Source organism: Mirounga angustirostris, unplaced genomic scaffold (genome assembly GCF_029215605.1).
Source record: "Mirounga angustirostris isolate CCGP_5_RB_7025 unplaced genomic scaffold, mMirAng1.0.hap1 SCAF_5, whole genome shotgun sequence".
In the NCBI taxonomy this organism is placed as follows: domain Eukaryota; kingdom Metazoa; phylum Chordata; class Mammalia; order Carnivora; family Phocidae; genus Mirounga; species Mirounga angustirostris.
The window spans coordinates 26,784,945-26,808,751 of record NW_026991713.1 but is presented as its reverse complement, the minus strand read 5'-3'; the positions used below and the strand labels follow the sequence as shown (position 1 = coordinate 26,808,751).

Sequence of the window (23,807 nt, the reverse complement as noted above, 5' to 3'; positions counted from 1 at the left end):
CTGTTCCGAGAAGCCGGAGCTCCTTCTTCAGGCCTTCGGGCAGCTTTGCTGGAGAGTGTTTTTACCACCGTGTCCCTGCACGTAAGCCTGGCGTAGGTCCACGATGTTTGTGAGTTTGCCTGCCTGCCCTCTCTTCTCTGCCAGATAGGAGCTGCCAGCTCAAGTACAACCTCCTCACCTCAGATCAATTCTGCAAACATTTATGGAACATCTTCTCTCTGCTGGGCACCAGGCTAGGAACTAGGGAGCACACAGTAAATAGCTGTTGTTGTTTATTAACACTCTGCTTAGAATGTTGACCTCAAGCAAGTTACCTGGCTCTCTATATTTTAGTTTCCTAATCTGTGAAGTATGATAATAATAGGATTTACCTTGAATAATAGGCTCTACCTGTAACTGTGAAGTCTAAATTGAGTTAATATATCAGGGACACCTAGCTGGCTTAGTCGGTGGAGCGTGCAACTCTTGATCTCAGGGTTGTGGGTTTGAGCCCCATGTTGGGTGTAGAGATGAGTTAAAAATAAAATCTTTAAAAAATTTTTTTAAAAATGAGTTAATAGATTAGAACATTTAGGTGCTTTATATATAACAGGCATTCTTCTAATAAACATTAGCTCATAATATTATTACTACTATTACTGATATTACTACTACAGCTACCACAGTGAATAAGACAGATAAGATATGGTCTTTGGGTTATGGAATGTAAGGCTAGTGGGGAAAACAAGCAATTGCAATGAAGTGGCGGGTGTTCACGTACCCAGAAGTAGAGATGCTGTGGGAACATTCAGGAGGGGCCCCCAGGCTTTGGTGGTTATTGAAGGTTTCCCAAGGGAAACAATGGCTTAGTTGAGACCTGAAGAATGAAGAGGCCAGTAAAATTACAGATAAGAAAAGGCCCTAGCAATGGGAGCATGTAAGAGTGATATTTTTGTTTTTTATTTTTATTTTTTAAAATTGAGATATAATTGACATATAACATTGTGTAAGTTTAGGGTATACCACATGTCGATTTGATACATTTATATATTGCAACATGATTATCACTCTTGTCCCGTAATATTATTTCTTTTTTGTGGTTATAGCATCTAGTAAGAGTGCTATTTTTAAATCTCTTTTTATGCTAAAGGTAAATCAGTATCTTTTCTTATCTGTAATTTCACTGACCATGAACTATTCTCTTTCTTGAATCACTTGAATTAAGGTGGAGGTGGCGGGGGTGTGTGTGTCTAGACCTTTAAGTTGTTCCTCTCCAAGTTAGTTATTTTTCAGTTTTATCTTTTCAAGAGTCAGGTTTATTGGGGAATAATTTACATAAAATAAAATTTACCCCTTTAGAGTGTATCGTTCAATGAGTTTTGTCAATTGTATATAGTCATGTAATTGCTGCCTTATTCAAGATGTAAAATCTTTCTACCAGCTCCAAAAGTCCCCTCATGTCCCTTGCAGTCAGTCTCCCTCACCCACTCCCATTTCCTGGCAACATCTAATCTGTTTTCCAGAAAATCATGTAAATGGAATCCTATAATATATAGCATTTTGTGCCTGGCTTCTCATACTTAACATACTGCTCTTGAGACTAGTTCATATTGTCGCATGTGTCAGTAGTTTGCTTTTTTTAATTTTTTTTTTAATTGCTGAGTATTATTCTATGTTCTGGATGTAGTACAATTTTTTAACCTATTTACGTGTTGCTGAACGTTTGGGTTGTTTCCAGTCTTTAGCTATTATGACTAAGATTGTTATAAACATTCATGTACAGGCCTTTGTGTAGACATACGAAATCATTTCTCTTGCATAAATACCTGGGGGTGGTATTGCTGTTAAACATAATCAGTGTATGTTTGATTTTATAAGAAACCACTAAGCTATTTTAAAGTGGTTTTACCATTTCCCATTCTCACCAGCAGTCTGAGAGTTTCAGTTGCCTCATATGCCTGCCAATGTTTGGTAATGTCAATCTTTTAAATTTTAGATGTTCTAGTGGGTGTGTAATGGTATTTTGTCATGTTTTAATTTAGATTTCCCTAAATTCAAATTAGCATCTTTTAATGAACTAATTTGTCATTTATATATATTCTGTGATGAAAGTGTCTGTTTAAATATTTTGACCACTTTTTAGTTGGATTTTTATATTTTTCTTATTGAGTTGTAAAGGTTCTTTATGAGTATTCTTGTATCTAGAATATCTATTATCAGATACAGAAATTTCTAATAATTTTCCAAGTCTGTGGTTTTTAAATTTTTTCTTTTTTCTTTTTTTAAAGATCTTATTTATTTATTTATTTGAGAGAGAGAGCACATGCACACAACCAAGGGGAGGCAGAAGGAGAAGCAGACTCCCCACTGAGCCGGGAGCTGGATGTAGGACTTCATCCTAAGACCCTGGGATCATGACCTGAGCCAAAAGCAGATGCTTAACCAACTGAGCCACCCAGGTGCCCTAAAATTTTTCTTAACATTATCTTTTTTGTAACAGCTTTATTGAGATATATTCACATTATCTTTTGAAGAGCAGAAATTTTTCATTTTGATGAGTCCAATGTATCAATTTTTTCTTACCATTTGTGATGTTTGTGTCCTAAGAAAACTTTGCCTGATCCAAGGTAACAAGATTTTCTCCTATGTTTCTCAGAAGTTTTATTGTTTTGTCTCTTACATTTAGGTCTATGATCCATTTAAAATTAATGTTTGTGTATGGTATGAAGTAAGGGTCAAGGTTCATTTTCTTGGTGTATGGATGTCCAATTGTTTCAGTACCAGTTGTTGAAAAACTATCCTTTCTTCATTGAATTACCTAGGCAGTTTTGTTCAAAATGCGTTGACTATATTTTGGTGGATCTATTTCTGGACTCTCTAGTCTGTTCCCCTGATCTGTATGTCCATCTTTAGATCAGTACTACTCTGTCTTGATTACTATAGCTTTAGAATAAATCTTCAAGGGGCTCCTGGGTGGCTCTGTCAGTTAAGCATCTGCCTTCAGCTCAGGTCATGATCCCAGAATCCTGGGATTAAGCCCCACATTGGGCTCCCTGCTCAGCAGGGAGCCTGCTTCTGACTATTCCTTTACTGTTCCCCCTGCATGTGTACTCTCTCTCTCTTTCTCAAATAAATAAATAAAATCTTTAAAAAAGAAGAATAAATCTTCAAATCAGATAGAGTGAATCTTCTACCTTTGTTATTCTTTTTCAAAAATGATTTCTAGGTCCTTTGCATTTCCAAATACATTTTAGAATCAGTTTGTTGATTTCTACAACACAACAAAAACACAAAAAAATTGTGTTGTATCTATAGATCAATTTAGGGAGAATGACATCTTCACAATATTGACCTTTCCCATCCATGAGCATGGTCTCTCTTTTCATTTGTTTAATTTTCCTTAATTTTTCTCAGCATTAAATTTTTCTTTTTCATGTATGGGTCTTGCACGTATTTGATTACTCTCTAACTATTCCATGCTTTTAAACCTATCGTAGATGATATTTCTAACATTTCTAATAATTTGTTGCTAGTAAATAGAAAAACAACTTATTTTTTGTACTGACCTTATGTCCTGAAACCTAGCTAAACTCACATATTTATTGTAGTAACTATTTGTATTTCTGATTCCTTAGAATTTCCTACAGAGGTGATTATGCTGTTTGCAATTGAAGACATTTTACTTTTTCCTTTACAATCTATATACTTTTATTTATTTTCTTGTCTTAATGCACAGGCTGGGATCTCCATCACAGTGGTGAAAAGAAGTTGTCAAAATGGACATTCTTACTTTGTTCCCAATCTTAGGGGGAAAGCGTTCAATCTTTCATCATTAAGAATGGTGTTAGCTGGGGGTTTTTTTGTAGATAAGGTTTGTCAGATTGAGGAAGTTTCCTTCTATTCCTAGTTCGCTGAAATTTTTTTATGATGGATGGATGTTGAATTTTACAAATTTTTTTTACATATATTAAGATAATTCTATGATTTTACTGTTTTAGTCTGTTGAGATTGCGAATTATTGACTGATTTTGAATATTGAACCAGCCTTGCCTTCCTGGAATATATCCAAATGGGTCATTCATATATTATCTTCTTTATACATTCTGGATTCAGTTTGCTAATGTTTTGTGAGTGTTCTTTTGAGAGATATTAGTTTATAATTTTCTTTTCTGTCTTATCTATCTTTGGTATCTAGAAAGATGCTGGCCTCCTGGAAGGAACTGTGAAATGTTCCCACTTCTATTTTTTGGAAAAAGTTTATGAAGAATAGGTGTTATCTCTTCGGTGTTTGGTAAAATTTACCTGTGAAGCTTCTGAATCCGAAATCTATTTCTTAAATGGAGATAGGGCTATCCAGATTATCCATTTCTTTTGAGAAGGATTTAGTGTTTTATTCTTTTGTAGCAGCTGTCTTTGTGTGAGACACTGTCATATTATAACTGTCTTCTGATTTCCCAGTTGCTATCAGTGAGATTTATTCATACCATCTTTATTTACTATACCATCGTTACTATGCCATCTTTATTTTTGTCCATTAAATGGCTGTTATATTACAATATAACTGATCTGTTGGCAATGAGCATGGAGCAGGGGAAACTAGATGCTAGTGGCAAAACAGAAGGCATGGTAGACTTTGGGCTACAAATATTGTGTCACGAAAGACAAGGATTTGCCTGATGATGTTGTGAGACAAATCTGCCTCTTTTAAGTATTGGTTTTAAAAATGGGAGGGGAAAAAAGGGAGAACTTGAAATAAAAGTCTTTTCAGCAACACTGGAAAAGCCAAAGGGAAAAATGATAGGACTTACCAGCACGATGTTCACAGAGTTTTTCTAAATAGATTTTTTTTTTTAATTTTATGAGAAATAAAACTTCACTTTTGTGTTTATTTTAGAATTGTTGGCATATACTGAAATGTAACAATTTCTTGATTGGGAGTGTTTTAAAACAAAACAAAGGAAACTCACTTTCCCCCTCAACTCTTTATCACTTGCTTTGGTTCAAATATTGTAAATAACCTTTGAAAATATTACAGCCACATTTGTTGGAATAACACTTTCAGTGATTTGAATGACCTATTTAAAAAGTAACTTACCCTCCAAGCTACTTTCCCACTTAAAATGTTTTCTTTGTTCATATTAAACCTTATACCGTTTTCCTAAGGACGATTTATTTACAAGTACAGAACAACCAACCTAATCTACTTTGGCTTTATTTATTCCCATGCAAACTGGCATTTTTTTTTTTTTACCACTGTCAAAGTGTTATAAGAATAAAATCAGGTATAGGCTATAATATATTGGTGAAGAGAGATTTAAGCCATCATATACAGGAGAACTGAAGATATTGTATTGCTTTCCATTATGTCGGGGCATGACTGCTGTAGTGTAAATGCGCTAGGTTAGCAGAAAAGGCCCGTATGTGTGATCCGCTGGTCTTTCCATGTGGAGCATATACAGAGGTTGTCCTGTGGCTCGTGGAGGTGCTGATTGTGTTATTCAGAGCAGCCTCTTGTAGCTCTGCCACATGCCTCAGGTTAAAGTTAGTTTCATCCATGACTGCCAATCTCCAGATTGGTTCACTGGGTGCTGGTGCTTCTCAGAATTCCATGACTAAGCCAGGAGCGGTGTTTGTTATTTACTAACAGGTATTTCTTCTGACTGCTCTGCTTACCACATCATCATTCCAGGCCTTGACCTTTGTGAACATCTCTGGAAAATCAAACATACCTAAGCCGCCCAGGCTTAGGTCTAATAACACCATCAATTGCTCTTTGGGAGGTCCTGGAACAGGGCTTGGAGGGTGATTTGAATGAGAAGGAAACCTAACTGTTCATTGAATCCAAATTTTTCAAGAGAAAACAAGAATCCAGAGAAGTTAAGGGGCTTGATCAAGATCCCCCCCTCCTGTGAAGCCTTTTGGGACTTCCCAAGGTGGTTTGGAGAGGTGCTTCCCAGCTGTTTGCAAAACCAGTCTGTGCATTTCTCCATGACTTTTAACCCTTTGTTAGAATGAATTGTCAGTGGCATCTCTCTCCCTAAACTGAGACCCCCTTAAGAGTGGACTGAATCGGGGCGCTTGGGGGGCTCAGTCGTTAAGCGCCTGCCTTCGGCTCAGGTCATGATCCCAGCGTTCTGGGATCGAGCCCCGCATCAGGCTCCCCGCTCGGCGGGAAGCCTGCCTCTCGCCCCTCCACTCCCTCTGCCTGTGCTCCTCTCTCACTGTGTCTCTCTCTGTCAAATAAATAAATAAAATCTTAAAAAAAAAAAAAAAGAGTGGGCTGAATTATATTTGTCTACAAGGCCTGGAACATTTAAGTCCTCATGAATGTTTCTTAAGCGGGTGAGTCCCTCGCATGCTGTCTACTAAGTACCATAGTTGTGAGGTCAGGCTCCAAGAGATTAAGGAGAAGTTCTAAACCAGCCAAGTTCCTCTTGGTAGCAGACCAGAGTCTGAAAGCTAAACCACAAGCTAGGGTGAGAAGCACATCTAGCTGGGGAAGATGAGAATTCAAGGCACCCAGGCCAGAAAGAAGGGAGTAAAAGCGTTTCAGCTTCCTTACTTGTAGAAGCACTCCATTCATTCATTCATTCAATAACTTTTTACTGGGTATCTACTAGGGGCCAGGAGCTTCTTTAGGCACTGGGAACACAGTAATGATTATATAGACAAAGTCCCTGCCTATGTTCCAAGAGGAGAGAGACATGAAACAAATGACAAATAAAAACCATTATCATGTCAGGTAGTAGTAAGTGCTGAAATGAAAAATAAAGCGGGAGAAAGAAATGGTCACTGATAAGAAAGGGGAAGCCTCTCTGAGCAAAGACCCGAACAAAGTGAGAGAGTGATTCCATGAGAATACTGTGGAAAGATATTTCAGAGAGAACAAGTACAAAGGCCCTGAGTTAGACTTGGTGTGTTTGAGAAACAAGGAGGCCAGAGGATTAGAACATCATGTGGGAGAAGAAAAGAGACAAAGAAAATTATTCTGCACTAGTGCAATAATGTCCTTTCTAACACCAAAGTCTTAGGATTGATGATCCTCCGACTATATAGACCAATTGCAATAAAGAGAGTCCCATACGATGCTGAAGGCAGACTTTTATCTCCGGAGTGTACTTCAATGGAGGCTATCACCCTTAGCACAGGGTTCTCACCTGGGGTCAAGAGGACCCTCAGGAGTCATAGTCAGCCTTCAGATTCTCAATTGATCCCCCGAATCTCTGCTTCCAGGACATTTTTCCTCAGAGAAAGTCTTAGATGGAGCCTGTATAGAAATGCCTGGGCCATGTAGGAATATAGAAGAATGAAATAGGTCAGGTCTAAGAACTTGCCACCCTTGGCTCATTATACACAGAGGAGTATGTTTCACTTTCACAGAGAAATAAGGTCTCTCCGATTTGTCTTGAAATATCCAGTCTTTTGGATCTTTCATTTCCCTGCTTCTGGTAGAGACTTGGGTCCAGAGAAATACTTCTTCACCATAAGAGAAACAACAGTGCAAGGGTGATGACCAATGGCAAATGATATTCAGTGTTGGGGAGACCGTAAGGGATGGTGAGGGCTGTGGTGAATGTGCCTTCCATACGGGCAGCCATTACCCTTCTTCAGCTGATCCCTGCCTTGAGGGAATGGGATCCGGTGTTGACAGAGTTCAGGGTTGGTTAAGAGAAAGCAGAAATCTGGATCATTTTGGGGGTGAAACCTCCAGAATTTAAAAAAAAATTTTTTTTAAGATTTTATTTATGTATTTGGCAGAGAGAGACATAGCGAGAGAGGGAACACAAGCAGGGGGAGTGGGAGAGGGAGAAGCGGGCTTCCCGCCGAGCAGGGAGCCCAATGCTGGGCCCGATCCCAGGACGCTGAGATCGTGCCCTGAGCCGAAGGCAGACACTTAACGACTGAGCCACCCAGGTGCCCCAAATCTCCAGAATTTTAATTTGATTCATATTTTTAAAATGTTTTATTATTATTATTATCTTATATTAATCACCATACATTACATCATTAGTTTTTGATGTAGTGTTCCATGATTCATTGTTTGCGTATAACACCCAGTGCTCCATGCAATACGTGCCCTCCTTAATACCCATCACTGTCGCTCCAGTGATTCATATATATTTTTTTAAAATCTTGGGGGGCACCTGGGTGGCTCAGTCATTAAGCGTCTGCCTTCGGCACAGGTCATGATCTCAGGGTCCTGGGATCGAGTCCCGCATTGGGCTGCCTGCTCAGCGGGAAGTCTGCTTCTCCCTCTCCCACTCACCCTGCTTGTGTTCCTTGCTCTCGCTCTCTCTCTCTCTGTCAAATAAATAAAATCTTTTAAAAAATAAATAAAAAAAAAAAAGAATCTTGGCACACCAGCCATAACAGCCTGAAGGATCAAATATGGCCCATAGGCAGGTGGTTTGTAACTCTGGTCCATAGATTTTACCAGAATTTCTGAAAGATTTGTGACTTTATATTAACAACTACTGTTGTAGAATACGATTCCCCTCAACTTCTGTGCATACAAAGACCAGGGGCATGGCCATATCCCAAGTTCCCGGGTCCTAGAAGTCTAGAGGAAAGCCATCTGCCTGGCTTTTCCCTCCTGCAGTCCCTGACCCAGAGCACTGAAGCCAGCCAGGACACCAGGGAGTGTCCTCCATTATGGAGATGGAGCAAGCAGGACATTGTAAAAGGGAATTGGTATTGAGAAGCACCAGAGGAGAAGTAAGAGATGCTCATCATACAGAAGACAGCTCTGTTCTTCATCTTCTCAATTCTCTATTCCATTCCTCCCCTTGGATTCCTCCCTATCCAACTCACCACACCCCACAAGAGCATTTTTGATTACAAGTTACAGAAACCCAAACCAAACGAGGTAGGAAAAAATTAACTCGTTGGCTCCGGTATCTGAGAAGTCCAAGGGTAGTGCAGCCTCAGGCATATTGGAGTCAAGTACTTGGGAACCTCTTCCTCTCACTCAAACCTGAGCCCTGCTTTCCTCTCTGTTGCTCTTCTTCTTTGATGGACTCCTATGTGGTAGGAAAGTTGGCTTACATGGTCATTATTGCTCATCATCTCAGATGGGGAGGGATCAGTCCTCTTGCAGCACTTACATCAAATCCTAAAAAAAATAATCTGCTTGGGCTGTGATTTTGGAAAAACCCCCTGTCCAGGGGAATAAGATACTTCTATTGATTAACCTAGGTCGCATGTTCTCCAGAGGAGTGGGTTCCAGAATCACGGGGATTCCTGCGGGTGGGGTATGTGTGATGGTGGTTGTGGTGGTGATGGTGACCTGGCAAAGTTTAAAAGGAAGAGACGGTGGCCAATTAAAAGTGGACCTTCTGCTCCCAGGCACTTCCAACATAAGAGCCAAAGACCATCCTGTATCTCCCCCACCCCTAAAACAAAAACTAAAGAACTCTCTGCAGCTAGGCAAAAGCTCAGTGTGGAGCACTTGTCAATTCTGGTGCTAGAACATCTGTCTTGCAAATCAAGAACATCCAGTTTGACTTTGGCACACAGAGATTTTCAGGCCTTGGCAATTCCTCAGTGCGGGCAACAGAAGAAACTCTCCCGCTTTGTGAAAATCACTCTCCCTTCCCTCTTCAAGCAGAGTGACAGTTCCCCACTGCAGCCAGGCACCTGCCCCACTGAACAGAACAGAGATGAGATAGATATTTAGAGAGCTATAGAGATAGAGAGATGAGATATAAGTTCCAGTATTATCTCTGTAAAAGGCTAACTAATTTGCCAAAGTTCAGTCATGTAGCAAATGGTAGCAGAGTGAGGACCCTGCCGGGCAGTTTAACTTTAAAGCCTACTGCTTAAGCACCACCCACCCATCCGTTCACTCCTTCAGCAGTCCCGTGGAATGGCTGCTACATGCCGGCGACTATTCGAGGTGCTGAGCCATAGCTGGGAACAATGCAAATCCAAATATATGTCCTCATGAAGCTTACATTCTAATGAAGGAGAAAGACAGGAAATAAAATATAAACTAGGTTAGACAGTGATCAGCATTAAGGAGAAAACTGGAGCAGGGAAGAGAGAAATGTGTGTGTGGGGGGTCGATTCTGAATAGGGTGGTCGGGCATGGTCTCACTAAGAAGGTGGCACTGAATAAAGGTCTGAGGAAGTGAGGGAGCAAACCATGCAGATATCTAAAGGAAGAGCATGGTGGGTCAAGGAGACAGCATAGAAGTTTCTGAGGAAGGAGCAAGGACAGTCGGTCTTGGAAACAGCAAGAAGTCCAATGTGTCTTAGGCAGCGATCAAGGAACAGAGCAGGAGGGATCAGGGAGGTAAATAGAACCAGATCTTGTAGGATGTTGTGAGTGGCTACTTGGATTTTGTCATTCACTCTGGTGTGATGCAGCCATTTGGATTGTAGCAGAGGAGGGACATGCCATTGCTTGGTTTAAAGAGGCTCTTTTTTTTTTTTTTTTTTTAATTAACATGTATTGTTTCAGGGCTACAGGTCTGTGATTCATCAGTCTTACACAATACACAGCACTCACCATAGCACATACCCTCCCCAATGTCCATCACCAGCCACCCCATCCCTCCCACCTCCCTCCACTCCAGCAACCCTTAGTTTGTTTCCTGAGATTAAGAGTCTCTTACGGTTTGTCTCCCTCTCTGGTTTTGTCTTATTTCATTTTTTCCTCCCTTCCCCTATGATCCTCTGCTTTGTTTCTCAAATTCCTAATATCAGTGAGATATGATAATTGTCTTTCTCTAATTGACTTATTTCGCTTAGCATAATACCCTCTATTTCCATCCACATCGTTGCAAATGGTAAGATTTCGTTTTTTTTTAAAGTTATTTGACAGAGAGATCACAAGTAGGCAAAGAGGCAGGGAGAGGGAGAAGCAGGCTCCCCGCCGAGTAGGAGCCCGATGTGGGGCTCGTTCCCAGGACCCTGAGATCATGACCTGACCCGAAGGCAGACGCTTAACCGACTGAGCCACTCAGGTGCCCCAAGATTTCATCTTTCTGATGGCTGCATAATATTCCATTGTATATATATACCACAAGTTCTTTATCCATTCATCTGTCGATGGACATCTGGGCTCTTTCCATCATTTGGCAATTGTGGACATTGCTGCTATAAACATCGGGGTGCACGTGCCCCTTCAGATCACTACCTTTGTATCTTTGGGGTAAATACCCAGTAGTGCGATTGCTGGGTCATAGGATAGATCTATTTTCAACTTTTTGAGGAACCTCCATACTGTTTTCCAGAGTGGCTGCACCAGCTTGCATTCCCACCAACAGTGTTAAGAGGGTTCCCCTTTCTCCACATCCTCGCCAACATCTGTCATTTGAAACAGGATCCCTCCCACTGCTCTGTCAGGAAGAGTCTATCAGAGGGACAAGGGTGGCAGCAAGAGGCTGCAGCAGTCAGCCAGGCGAGACTGGTAAGCCAGGCTTGGACTGGTATGTGCTGGAAATGTGGCAAGGGCTTCAATTCTGAGTTCTTTGTGAAATCAGAGTCAAAGGATTGGCCAACACGTGGGATGTGGGGTGTGTGAAAAAGAGCAGTCAAGGATGACTTTAAGGCTTTTAACCAGAGCCACTGAAGACTAGAAATGACATTTTTCAGAGATGGGGGAAAATGGAGGAATCGCTTTTGTTTTTGTCTTAAAGGGGGTTGTTTTAAGAAATTATCGGGGGGCGCCTGGGTGGCTCAGTTGGTTAAGCGACTGCCTTCGGCTCAGGTCATGATCCTGGAGTCCCGGGATCGAGTCCCGCATCGGGCTCCCTGCTCGGCAGGGAGTCTGCTTCTCCCTCTGACCCTCCTCCCTCTCGTGCTCTCTATCTCATTCTCTCTCTCTCAAATAAATAAATAAAATCTTTAAAAAAAAAAAAGAAATTATCGGGTCTCAGTTTGGGACATGTTAAACTGGGGATGTCTATTAGACATCTGAAAGGCAATGCTGAGTGGCAGGTCTGGGAGTTCAGGAGAGAGATCCATCTGGACTGGGGTCATAAGCTCTACAAACTACACTCTACTCCCTTCGAGTCACTGAAGACACTGATCCACATGCAGTTTTGGAAAATGGTAACTGTACCCAAAATACTGGAAAAAGGGGCACCTGGGTGGCTCTGTGGGTTGTGTCTGCCTTCAGCTCAGGTCATGATCCTGGGGTCCTGGGATCAAGCCCCACATCTGGCTCCCTGCTCAGTGGGGAGCCTGCTTCTCTCTCTCCAACACCCCCTGCTAAATAAATAAATAAAATCTTTTAAAAAATATACTGGAAAAGCATTAGGGAAGTCAAATTTAAAAATTCACCTATATCCTGCCACCTTAAAAACAGCTGCTTTCATTTCTCCACATTTCCTTGTTTTTGCCCACAGGCATACATAATTTTATGTTGTAATCATAGCATAGATACAATTCCATATTCTACCTTTTTTCACTTAACATGATCCCATAAATATTTTCCTAAGAGGCTCCCATATGTGTTTCTTGGTGATTAAAAAGGCCAACAAAATGCTGGGTATCGCTGGGAAACATTTCAGAAACAAGTCGGAATCTTACTTTGCTACAAAGTTTGGTGCCCCTACAGCTGACATTGTGCTCATTGTAATTTTTGTGGACAATGACTGTCTGTGGAGATGACTTTGAGCGCAGACTCGAATGATGAGAGCTGGCCACATACCCAATCTGGGGAAGGGCAACCCAGGAAGAGGGAACCGTGTGTGCGAGAAAGAGGAAATGGCACATGTTAGGAGGCAACAGGAAAGCACATTATAAGGAGGGTTGCTGGCAGATTCATTTCAACTGACTAACAGAAATTTATCTTTGTAAAATGTTTAAAATCTTTTTATTTAAACTACCCAGAACAGTGGGTACACCCTTCATCTGGGATTCTCTAGAAAGGAACAGAAGCCATATGGAATAATTTAGAACATAGTGAACCCTAGTATGATTACCAGTTCTTAAAGGTTCTGGGCCTCAGACTATACACAAACTCTGCATGGAATTTGATTTGTTCATTCATCCCAGTCCCTGAGCCAGGACTGGAGTCCGGTCCCTCAATTTTATAGAAAAGGCCGAGAGTCCAGAGACAAGTTAAATGACTTGGGCAAAATTATTCAGCTACTTTATAGGGAGTTTTAACCAGGGTTGAATTAGCTCTGCCCTCCACATGGAAGACTCTAAAAAACAAAACATGATTCCATGCACACGACTCTATCATTGACAAAGCCCTTTGTTAGCTGGGAAATGTCCCCTCACTTCTTGGCTCACCTGCCTATCATTTGCAGAGTTATTTACTCAAAAGCCGGAAAATTGTTGAGAAAACCATTCCTCCCTGACTCCTGGCACGGAAGGCAGGAAGCTGGTTTGTTTCCTCCTAGGGCCAGCAGGGGGGGCACCAGGCAAGGTTTGCGAGCCGCGCCGCCCCCACGCCTCCTCCCCCTTCCGCGCCCAACTTCCCCTTAGCCGCTGCTTCAACTGCAAGTGGCCATTGACCTTTCAAGCTTTTGACAAGTGATGCAATAGAATAGTATTTCAAAGAAAAATAGTTATCGAAAATTTGGATCCGGTTTTCCCATGAGTGTTAATGGTTTTCAAAAAAAGTAGGTCACATTTAAAGTAGGTCACATTTTGGAGACGGGCATGCAGGCAAGGAGCTGAGTTCCAACTAAGGCCAGGTGGCCTCCAACCGGGTGGGAGGAGGTGAGGGTCTCCGCGCAGGGAAGTGACGGGATCTTTCCGAATTCCCAGTCCCTGGGCGCCAGCCCTGCGGGAAATCGCCGAGACAAAAGCTCTCGGGACTGCAGGCACCGAGGCCGACCGCCCAGCACCACCGAGGCGCGCAGGTAAGGGCGCTCCCCTCAGCAGTCAGTGCAGGTGAGCCGGGCTGTCAGCCGGAAGGAGACGGTGGAGCGGAGTGGGGGAGCAGGAGGAGGAGAGGAGGAGCCCGGTGGGGCCGGTGCGGGAGACTGCGAGCTGGAGCGCCTGGGGGAGGAGACTGAGAGCCGCTAACGCTGCTTAAGGAGGCGCCGCTCTGCACCCGTGGGCTGCCTTCTAGGACCTGGGCGAGAGCACCGCCTCCGGCCCGCTCCCCTCGGCCCTCATCTCCGGCTCTCGGTCGGGAGCGCGGGCGCCTGGAAAGGGGCCTCTCCCACTCCGTTACTGTGCTGTAAAGCGAGAGGGGCCGTTATCGCCCCCCCCCCCGTCCCTCCCACACCCCGCTCACAAAATGTGCAGCCGGGAGGGTCGCGTCGAGAAGGCGCGGAGAGGGTGGGAGAGACAGAGCCCCGCGGCTGGCCGTGGAAGTCTCAGTCCTCAGACCCCAGCGCACGGCGGGCACGGCGGGGGGCAGGCTCCAGCCGCCGCAGCGGGGACGGCGGTGGCAGGGGCGCCTCTCCTGCGCGCCTCCGAGCACTCGGAGCGACCGGGTCGGAGGCGGGCGGATTCCCAGGCAGGCCCTCCGCCCAGCCCCGCACCAAGCGCTCTCAGCCCGCCTCCCCTGAAGCCTGCGCATTCGCGCCGGAGCCTCTTTAAAGCAGAAGCGGGGGCCGCGGTCACGTGAGGTGGATTCCTGGAAAGTTCCTGGAAAGCGGCCTCCGCCGCAGCCGGGCGGGGCGCAAGGGGAGCGCGGACAGGGGAGGGAGGCGGGGGCGAGAGAGGCGCGCGGGGCTGGGGAGTCGCGCGCACACCCGGCTCCGGGGACAGACGTTTAACTCTTGCCATGTCTCGCCGCCGCCCCAGCGGCTCGCGGGCCTTGGGCTTCCCTTGAAGCATGAGCCTCCTCGCCCGCCGCTACCGGCGCTGCGCGGGCTGCGGACAGTGCGCCCCGGGGACCCGTGCGCACAGCCTCAGGATCCCGTGCGCCCACAGCCGGGGCGCCGGAGGAGCTCGGCCGGGCGCTGGCGGCAGGTACTGGTCCGGGGAGCCCGAAGGCTCTTCTCCAGGGGGGTCGCCGGGGAGGGTACCGGGGCGCGGCCGCGAGCGCGGGGCGGCCTTGGCTTCCGCAGTTCAGAACCGCCGGAGACAGAGTCGGAGCCGCGGCTCTGTCCCGCGGCCGGGCGCTGCAGCCTGCTTTCTTCCGCTCCTTCTAGGCGTCGGGAAGTCTCCGCGGAGTTTTCTCCCCCGCCGCAAACTGCCATCCAAATTAATAATCCTCCTAATAACCTGATCTGCCGCTCCTCCCCACCCGCCTGCCTCCCGCCCTAGCTCCTTTCTCCTCCCTCTCTTCTTCCCACCTCCTTGGTCGCAGCCGGAGGAAAAGCCAGCAGCTGGCCAGGGTGGGGGATTTCGGAGCCCGGGGGTTCTAGGCGATGGTCCCCGGCTCTTTTGTTTGCCCTCTGCGCAAGAATTCTGGCTGCCGCAGAGCGCATCCCCAAGGCATCTCGTTCCCAAATTAAAAGTCAACAGGGGAAACTCGGGCAGACACCCCTCCTCTCCCGGGCCCCTCCCGGTTCCCCCGCCCCATGTCCACTGGGGAGGCTGCCTGGTGTGGAGGCGGCGGCCGAGGCCGAGGTAAGGGCTCCGCGATCGTTGTCTTACACGTCCAGCGGCGCTAGCTGCCGCCTGTTCTGCCCCGGCGGGGTTTCAGGTCCGAGCCCCCGCGAGGGCTGCGCGCTTGGGCCGATTCCTCGACAGCGCCCGCGGCGGCTGCCACTGCGCACGGCGGCGCCCCCCACCTCTGCCCCACGCGGGCGCTGGGAAACGGGCGGAGGGGAGGGTGCGGCAGCTTCCGCACCTTGGCGCCCCGGGCTGGCGACTCAGGGTGCTTCGTCCCGGAGCCCCCGGGCTGTGCAGAGTGTGAGATACAGGAGTGCCAATTTGGGGATCTCTCCTGTTCTTTCCTTTACAGTTTTTCTGCTTGTCCTTGACTAGGGCCTATTTGCCACCCTACCCGCAGGTGACTGCTCTGCTAGTCTGCGATTTCAGCCAGTAGCCCTGGGCGGGAAGACACCCTGTTCCCCACCCTCATCCTGTCCCTCCCCACCCCCTCCCCCTCGGCAACTCCTGCGTCTTGGAGCCCTGCTCTCTCTCTATCCTTTCTCTACAGCTGGGCCGGGGCAGTCCCTGGATGCTTGGGATTAAATGGTGCAGGAGTATAGACGTGGAGGAGTCCCCGGGATTTTCCACGTCTCTGTCTCCCCACCCACACCCCAGCCTCAGGGGTCCAGCTTGGACTGACCCAAACCCATACTTTCTTTTTGCAGGCAAACTGTGGGTGACCGCGCCTGCAGGGGACTTTGCCATTCGTCCACTGGAACCTGGGGAGGAAGAACCAGAAGCACCCCATCCCCTCCCCCTCCACCATTTCGGATACCCCGCAGGGACTCGTTTTTGGGTTCCCACTGACTTCCAAGAAGGACGCGTGCCCGGCTCTGACCCCATCGCGGGTGGCCACCTGTCTTTGCCGCGGTGACCTCTCTCCCATGACCCTGCGGTGCCTCGAGCCCTCCGGGAATGGCGCGGAAGGGACGCAGAGCCAGTGGGGGGCCGCGGGATCCGCGGAGGAGCCGTCCCCGGAGGCGGCGCGTTTGGCGAAGGCCCTACGGGAGCTCAGTCAAACAGGTAAGGAGCCGATCCGCCGCGACGCGGGCGACAGGGGTAGCTTCCCCAAAGACGCGGTTGCAGGCTTTGCTGGCGGGGAGCGCGGCTAGGAAACGGGGCCGCGGTGGGGAGCAAAGAATGGGATGGAACTAGGGCCCCTCGGTTCCCGTTCCGCCTCGGGGCGGGGGACCGCGGAGAGGATGCCCGCGCGGCCCTGGGTCCTTGGGAATGCGAAAGGAAAGTGGTTCTCGAGGGACTCTGAGGCCTAGGGGAGGGCAGAGCGCGAGAAGGGCTTCTTGAAAATAGCCTCGTAGGGCGCTGGAACCTTTGTTTGCCGCGGCCGCTCGGGAGTTGGTACACGGGCTTGAACCCCGGCGGGAGAAAGTGCCAGGCGCCTCCCTTTCCGCGGGGAACCGGCGCGGCGAGTGGGCGCTGCGCTGCCCGCGGCTCCAGCTGCATCCGGCTCCCGAGCGGAGCAGCCGCGGCAGCCCGGGATCTTGGCGGCCAAATTCCAAGGACCGACGGATTAGGGCGCAGGCGGCTGCCGCAGAGCCGGGCGGAAAGCGGCCGGCGGAGCCCCCGCAGAGCGCGGCCTTCAGGGGCTGCGCGCCCAGGGTGTTGCTGGTTTCGAGGGCAATCTTGCGCTTTGCGTGGCCCGCTGTCGTCTCTCGGCGTCTGAAAAAAGAACAGATTGGGAAAAAAAAAAAATCTGGCAAACTACGCAAGCTTTCAAAATCTGGAATCCTAAAAGCTTACGTTTGGGGCTAAGTTGAAGTTTTGGTGGCACTAGGGAGAGGGAAAAGTCACTCTCAGTTCCGGTCTTTGAGTGCCAACCACAGGCTCTCCCCTCAGCGGGGCGGGCCGGTAGATTGCAGGTATCGGAGCTGTTTTTTTGGGTGGTGGTGGGGGGGAAGAGAGCACACTGTCAGACTTCTTATGCAAAAGGTCTCGAAGTCATTGCTGAAAACAGGATGGACCCTGGGATGACGCAAGCCGATCAAATCGAGAATGCTGGGGAGACCGACGGTTGTGATCGGATTTGGATTAGGGCAAAATCCGAAAGAGTTGCAGGTTGTAAGCTTGAAGTGCTAATTACCAGTTGGGGTTTCCCTCATTTCTCAATGACTGATAAGGTAGTTGTAATCAAAGCAACAAACAGAAGCTGTTAGACTGGGTCTGCACTTGGAGAAGACGTAAATAGCAGTGCTTTCCAAGGGCTTTGAACAGATGCAGCCCTGAACAGATTTGGGGGGGGGGGGGAGTAGGGTGGACACCAACCTTCCCAAAAGTTCTTTTGGTTTTTACCCTGTTGGAATTACTGGAGTTGGCCTCTCCACTTTTGTAAGGGCATGACTTTTAGTTCTAACTTCTGATTTATCTCTTAAGTTGCTTTGATTTCACTTGAATAGTGCTAGACGCATCATGCTTTGTCAGCCAGTGTGTCATATTGCAAATACTCTTTTGTTTCATTAGGAGAAAAATCTTCGGATAATTTAAAGAACAGCTACAGAAAGCTACTTTTTAAAGCCAAAAGCTGACTCTCAGTTTGGGTTCATAAAGTATAATGGGCCCACAGTTTCATTAAATTTCTACCGAAAGTATTTGTGGTAGTCTCTGGTAAACATTCACTCACACGTTTCTACTTAGAGCTAGAAAAACTGTTGCCAGGTATTTGCCCTATTTTTAAAATTCCTTATAATAACTATTTTACCCTCTTTTCTTTTTCTTTTTGACCAAAAACCCCAGGTTGGTACTGGGGAAGTATGACTGTTAATGAAGCCAAAGAGAAATTAAAAGAGGCACCAGAAGGAACTTTCTTGATTAGAGACAGCTCGCATTCAGACTACCTGCTAACAATATCTGTTAAGACATCAGCTGGACCAACTAATCTGCGAATCGAATACCAAGATGGGAAGTTCAGATTGGACTCTATCATATGTGTCAAGTCCAAGCTTAAACAATTTGACAGTGTGGTTCATCTGATCGACTACTATGTTCAGATGTGCAAGGATAAGCGGACGGGGCCAGAAGCCCCCCGGAACGGCACCGTTCACCTTTACCTGACCAGACCACTCTACACATCAGCACCACCTCTGCAGCATCTCTGTAGACTCACCATTAACAAATGTACCGGGACCATCTGGGGGCTGCCTTTACCAACGAGACTAAAAGATTACTTGGAAGAATATAAATTCCAGGTATAAGTGCTTCTCTTTTTCTAACCATGCCTCATATAGAGTCTCTCCGAATGCAGCTATGTCAAAGAGAACCAAAACTTGAGTGACTGCTCTGGATAACTACTCGGGATTCTAAAAACAGCTGAAGTCAATCTAATTTAAACCTGTGCCGAGGTAGCTAGGTATTTAAAGTTCCCCCAAATATTTTCACCTGAGAGTGATGCTTACCTTCCTGAGGCTGACCAAGACCCGTTAATCCTCTCAAGTTAAAAACAAAATGTCCCAAGGAAAGGCTGGAAGGAACGTGTTATCAGAATGCCTTAGTAGTAGGTAGTCTGAATGCCTTTCTGAGGTTCTTCCTTATTAGGTCAAAGGTCCACGCCCCGGTAGTAGGGAGAGAACTGGATGCAGGAGTACAGAAGGAGTGGAAGGAAACCAACTGACACCAGGCTTAGCTTCAATTTTAGATGCCTGGTGGTCAGAGTCCCCTGTAGGCCATTTTCTCTTTTTGCATTCTTGATGTACCTAGGAGTTTTGTTAAACAGATAAGCTTGTGAGTATTTATCCTTCATTTATGCAATTAACCAAATCAACCAAAAAGGTGACCATGAAATCCTGTATTTGACTTTTTACTACACCTATGAACTCTCTCATGTGAATGAGTACTGTAGTAATCCGTTTTAAGGGAGCCTTATCTCAGAACTATTTCAAACTGGTGCACACAGAAAAGACTTTGTCTTTTCCTTTAAGGCTAAAGACAAGAATGTCATACTCTACAGGTGCAGCTCAACCCCTGTTAATAAAACCATGTAGATACAGACATTTGATCCTTTCAAGTAGCTGTGTCCCACCCTGTTGCCATTGACTTTTTGGAAATGGCTGTAGAAATTAACAAGTTGTCCTTGAATTGTCTAACCACAGACATCAGCAGTTGTCTCCCTTCTACCATGTAGAATACTTTGACTTAATTCTCTTCCAGATATAGGGGGATACCTGCCTGTTTTTTCAAAGTGTTTATTTACTGCTGTTACTCTTCGATTAGAATGTATTAAATAAAAAAAAAACTTTTACAAGTTGCACTTATTACTTTGGAATTGTAGAGAACGGACACGTTCATGGTAATAGTTGCCATAAAAACTCACATCACGTGAAATCAGCCAAATATTCGGCAAGTGGTAGAACATGACTTACCCTTCTCTAAAGTTATGGGCCGCGTTAGCCCTTTGCGTTTTGGAAAGCATGGTTTCGAAAGGACAAGTGTTGTCCAGTGGCCTGGTCTTTTACACATTGAATAGGCATCACACTAAAGCCCTGGGTGCTTCCAAAAACATGGTTTAGAAACTTACAAAGATTGTGACACATCCTGGTCTTCTATGGGTTGAGTAGGCATAATTCAAAATAAAAATTAAAAGTTTTATGGCTATTTATTTTTTGTCACACAGTCTCATGACTGTTGCGGATGAACCTCTTTAAATTTTACAGTCCAGACAGTATTTGTTTTGCCGCCTTAAAAAATACCTTGCATAGTTACGTACTCTGGTGTGTCATTGGGAAAGCGAACGTTGGAGATCATGTGTGTGCCCCAAAGTGAATTAGAAAATTCAGTTATAAATTATAGTAAAATCTGCTTATCTCCATGTCATGAAAATATTCACATTTTCATGAAGCTCTTGAAAAATGGTTTTGTGCCTGGAAGGAAAACCTAAGCATGCATGTCCAAACAGCAGAGCCAAACACAAAAGATTGCTAGGTGTGCCTTAGAAAGAAATTTATTTGTAGCCTAAAATTTAAAGAAGAGCGATACTTTTGGGGGTCTGGTCTATAATGGGGACCTTTTCATTAGGGTCTTCAGATTCTGTGCTTAATTTGCCCCCTTTCCCCACTGACAACAGTTGTTTAGTGTGGGGTGTCTGATTTTTCTGGCAAAACCTCCACAGGATCGGGGCCAGGGGCTTTGGAATTTCTTTAAGGTCTTCTGCATTTCTGTTCTCATTGATTCAGACTCTGATACTTGTCACTGCTGAGGGTTGGACAGACAGGTGGGGTATGAGTACTCACGGGACTGTGGCAAGGTCTGCGTTAGCATTTAGCAGGTGGCTAGTTAGGAGAAAAGCAGAGGATAGCGAAGATCTCTGGGATGTGCGCTAGAACCATCACCTTATGTGTCGGTCTTCCCTGTTCCGAGTAAGTTGATAAGCATCAGGAGACAGTCTTTTTCAGGGCGCGGGTGTGGGGGTTGTTTTGCTGTGTTGTTGTTGTTGTTTACAAACATCGTTTCCTTACTGAGTTTATTGCGTGTCAAGTTCTCGCTCAGCACTTTACATGCATTATGTCATTTAATCTTCACCCCGACCGAATGAGCAAAGTTCAGTGATCCCAGGAGGTACACCTGAGGAGGCATTCCAGGAACGTCCTAGCCCTTTTTATTCCTGGAGAGGAATTATGAAGAGCAAATTGCTGCTATTTCTACATTGATCCAGACGAACAAGTTAGAACAGGCTGTAAAAGGAAGCCTCAGCCTTTTTACTGCTGCCTCAATGGGAAAAGTGTGGGTACCTTCATTAATGTACTCTGTGGGATTCGCGTCACCTTGGCCCGGTGGGTTTTTTTCCTGGTGTGGATGTAAGTCAGGAGAGGGTTAACTGTCTTACTTGGTTGCTGGTAAATGCTGCCGATTGTTGCTAGCCCCATTTTACAGATCGTCGAACCACCAAGTTAGGATGTGCACTTGACTAAATTATCCTCAACAGAGCTAGGAAAAATCACCAGTATTCTTTCCCTACAGAGGGCACTTTGGGACATCAGTGAGGGTATGTCTGTCTTATGGTTGTTACTGTTAAAAGAATAGAGTACACAGAACTAACCTATATCTCCACGGACTTAAAATATTTTGATGTGAGTTTCCACTTTGAGCGGATTTGTGGCAGTGGAGTTTTTTATTCCATCGTAGTGGGCTCTAGGGACTGCTTTTTAGGTACTTGGGGTTTTTTTAGAGCTTTGGACAGTGAAGAAAAGGCAGTTTAGCTTATGAGCTGAGAGTTCTTTTTTGGCATGTCAGTAAGAAAGTCTTGACTTCATAGTAATTATGTAATCCAAATAGGTAACAGAATGGGACAGTTGTTTGGAGTGTTTATTTTCTTGGGAAGGATTTTTTCTGCTTTTAGAAAATTGTACCCTGGTAGGAGGGTAGGAGACAGAGACGTCATCAAATAATCCGAGGGATGGAATGTCCTGAGACCAGGCCGTGCCCTTCTCGGCTGTCGGTTTAGGCACAGGGTAGTGGGGGTTGAGTGACCGGTTCCATTTAAACAGCTGAGCTGAGGCCTGTCTTGTCTCTGTGGTCAGGGGCTCGGTTCTAATGCTTCTACGGGTTGTCATTCATTCTAGGCCTTTCATTTACTAAGAGGCCTGTCACCTCTCCCAGTTTTTTATTTCCTAGAATTTTAAAGCTTGAAATCACTTTTCAGATCATGTATTTTAGCTCTTGACACTTTCCTGAAGAAGGTTTTTCAGACCCAGGAGATTTGTGTGTACATGCTCACACACACACCCGGTTCAGCAACTCCATGGCAGGGTTGGTGTTTGAGCCCAGGTAGTCTAACCTCGGGTTTCGTATTTGCAAAAGCTGCACCCTTCTACCCTGTGTGTGAATGGTCCGTGTTCCTCTTTGCTATCCTGCAAGCCCTACAGTGTTGGTTTTTTTTAAGACTTTATTTATTTGAGAGAGAGACAGCATGAGCAGGGGGGAGGAGGCAGAGGGAGAAGCAGTCTCCCCGCTGAGCAGGGGGCCCGATGCAGGACTCAATCCCAGGATCCCCAGATCATGACCTGAGCTGAAGGCAGCCGCTTAACCAACTGCACCACCCAGGCGCCCCCCTACAGTGCTTTTAACATCACATTTTTTTGCCTCTGAAAATTTAGAGCGGGCCTTTGGAATGCTATGTGGGATAATACCAGTTCTTGGCTCCTTCCACCCCAACCCTGGGGAGAGTTTCTGCTGGGGTTCATGATGTCCTGAATCCACATTAGAGTGTGGCATTAATTTTAACTCCTCTACGTTTCTAACCTATCTGCTGCTTTAAAATCTGAAACCTGCCATCCATGTGTGTTTTGTGATCTCCTTTCTATCTCTGCCAGAGGGGACTCACACCCAGCCATGGGTGCCTGGGTGACCCCCCACCCTCCCGTCCTCACCAGTGGAGCCCCTTCTGTGTTTTGCCCGTTCCTGGGCATAATGGCACAGTGAATTCCTGCCTGCCTTTCTCCCCGTTGTGTCATAAATGGGCCTTTTAGCTCATCTGACACAGCCCTGCTCAGCCTTATTTACTGCAGTGAAAGAGAGTAATTATCTTCTCCTTGAGTTGGGTAACCCAGTGATTTAAAATATCTAAAGATTAAATCTGTCCCCAATCTCTCTTTGATTCCTTTCAGGTTGTGAAACAAGGCGGTGGCCCCAAATGCCACACTTTGCTTATGGGCATGTTTTTATGTGTATGTGTGTGTGTGTGTTTGATGTAAAGTACCGGACGCCCCTTCTTCACTGTTAAATTGCACTCCATTTGAATGGAAGGGAAATGCCCTCCACCCCTCCTTTCTCACCTCTGTAAGCATGAATCTGTGATCATTTTGTTTCTGTCCTCCCGCGTAGGCCTCTTTTGTCCTCAGATTCTCACCACATATTTTTGATTTTTCTGCTTTTTCCTCTCTGTGGCTTGAGTTCGGGTTCCTTCACTTCACTACTAAAGTAAAGTAACAGCTGTCGCTACCGTAGGCGGCGAAGAGCCCCGGGATCCCAAATGCCGAGATAGTAAGGAAGCTGAAATCATGGAGCAGAGCAAGATAGTCCTTCCTACGCCTTCAGGAGCTTTGGATCAGACTGGATGGACAAGTGTGGTCACCGGGAATGGGGTTCACATCAACAAACATGTACTGAGCCGTAAAAAGAAAAGCGCTTGTATAGACAACTCTGAACTCTGAACTACATCCTTCACGTGGAGGAACTCTGCCTTGCTGGAGAGATGGGGAGCACATTGTGTCAAGTATTACTCATGTGGTGCTGCCTCCGTTAGAAACTCAGGGAAGGGGAAGGCAAGCCAGAGTCCTAGTGAGAGGGAACGAGATGGTGCCAGCCAC

At 46.0% G+C, this 23,807-nt stretch overlaps 2 protein-coding genes across 9 annotated transcripts in view; both read left to right on the top strand.

Moving 5' to 3' along the window:
• The window catches only part of MRPL42 (mitochondrial ribosomal protein L42), an 82,205-nt gene extending 65,836 nt beyond the window's left edge, over positions 1-16,369 (top strand). For 2 of the 8 annotated variants that reach the window (XM_064590785.1, XM_064590786.1), the window contains exon 7: positions 16,161-16,369. In XM_064590785.1, the coding sequence (XP_064446855.1) occupies positions 16,161-16,369 (209 nt within the window). Of the gene's footprint in view, positions 7,721-16,160 lie in introns of those variants that run through there. The other 6 variants (XM_064590787.1, XM_064590790.1, XM_064590792.1 and 3 more) reach the window with 6 other exon arrangements.
• A 10-nt stretch (positions 16,370-16,379) lies between these two features.
• Positions 16,380-23,381, top strand: SOCS2 (suppressor of cytokine signaling 2). Its single transcript, XM_045872855.3, has 2 exons — positions 16,380-16,518; positions 18,244-23,381. Exons 1-2 carry the CDS (start codon positions 16,380-16,382, stop codon positions 18,699-18,701), a joined length of 597 nt encoding a protein of 198 aa, XP_045728811.1. The 3' UTR covers positions 18,702-23,381.
• Positions 23,382-23,807: the final 426 nt, after the last annotated feature.

Excerpts from the sequence above, each read along its gene's own strand:
- SOCS2 (XM_045872855.3), top strand. The coding sequence starts at position 16,380 with ATGACCCTGCGGTGCCTCGAGCCCTCCGGGAATGGCGCGGAAGGGACG. Across the intron at positions 16,519-18,243 it reads ACGGGAGCTCAGTCAAACAG|GTTGGTACTGGGGAAGTATG; the intron begins GTAAGGAGCCGA and ends CAAAAACCCCAG.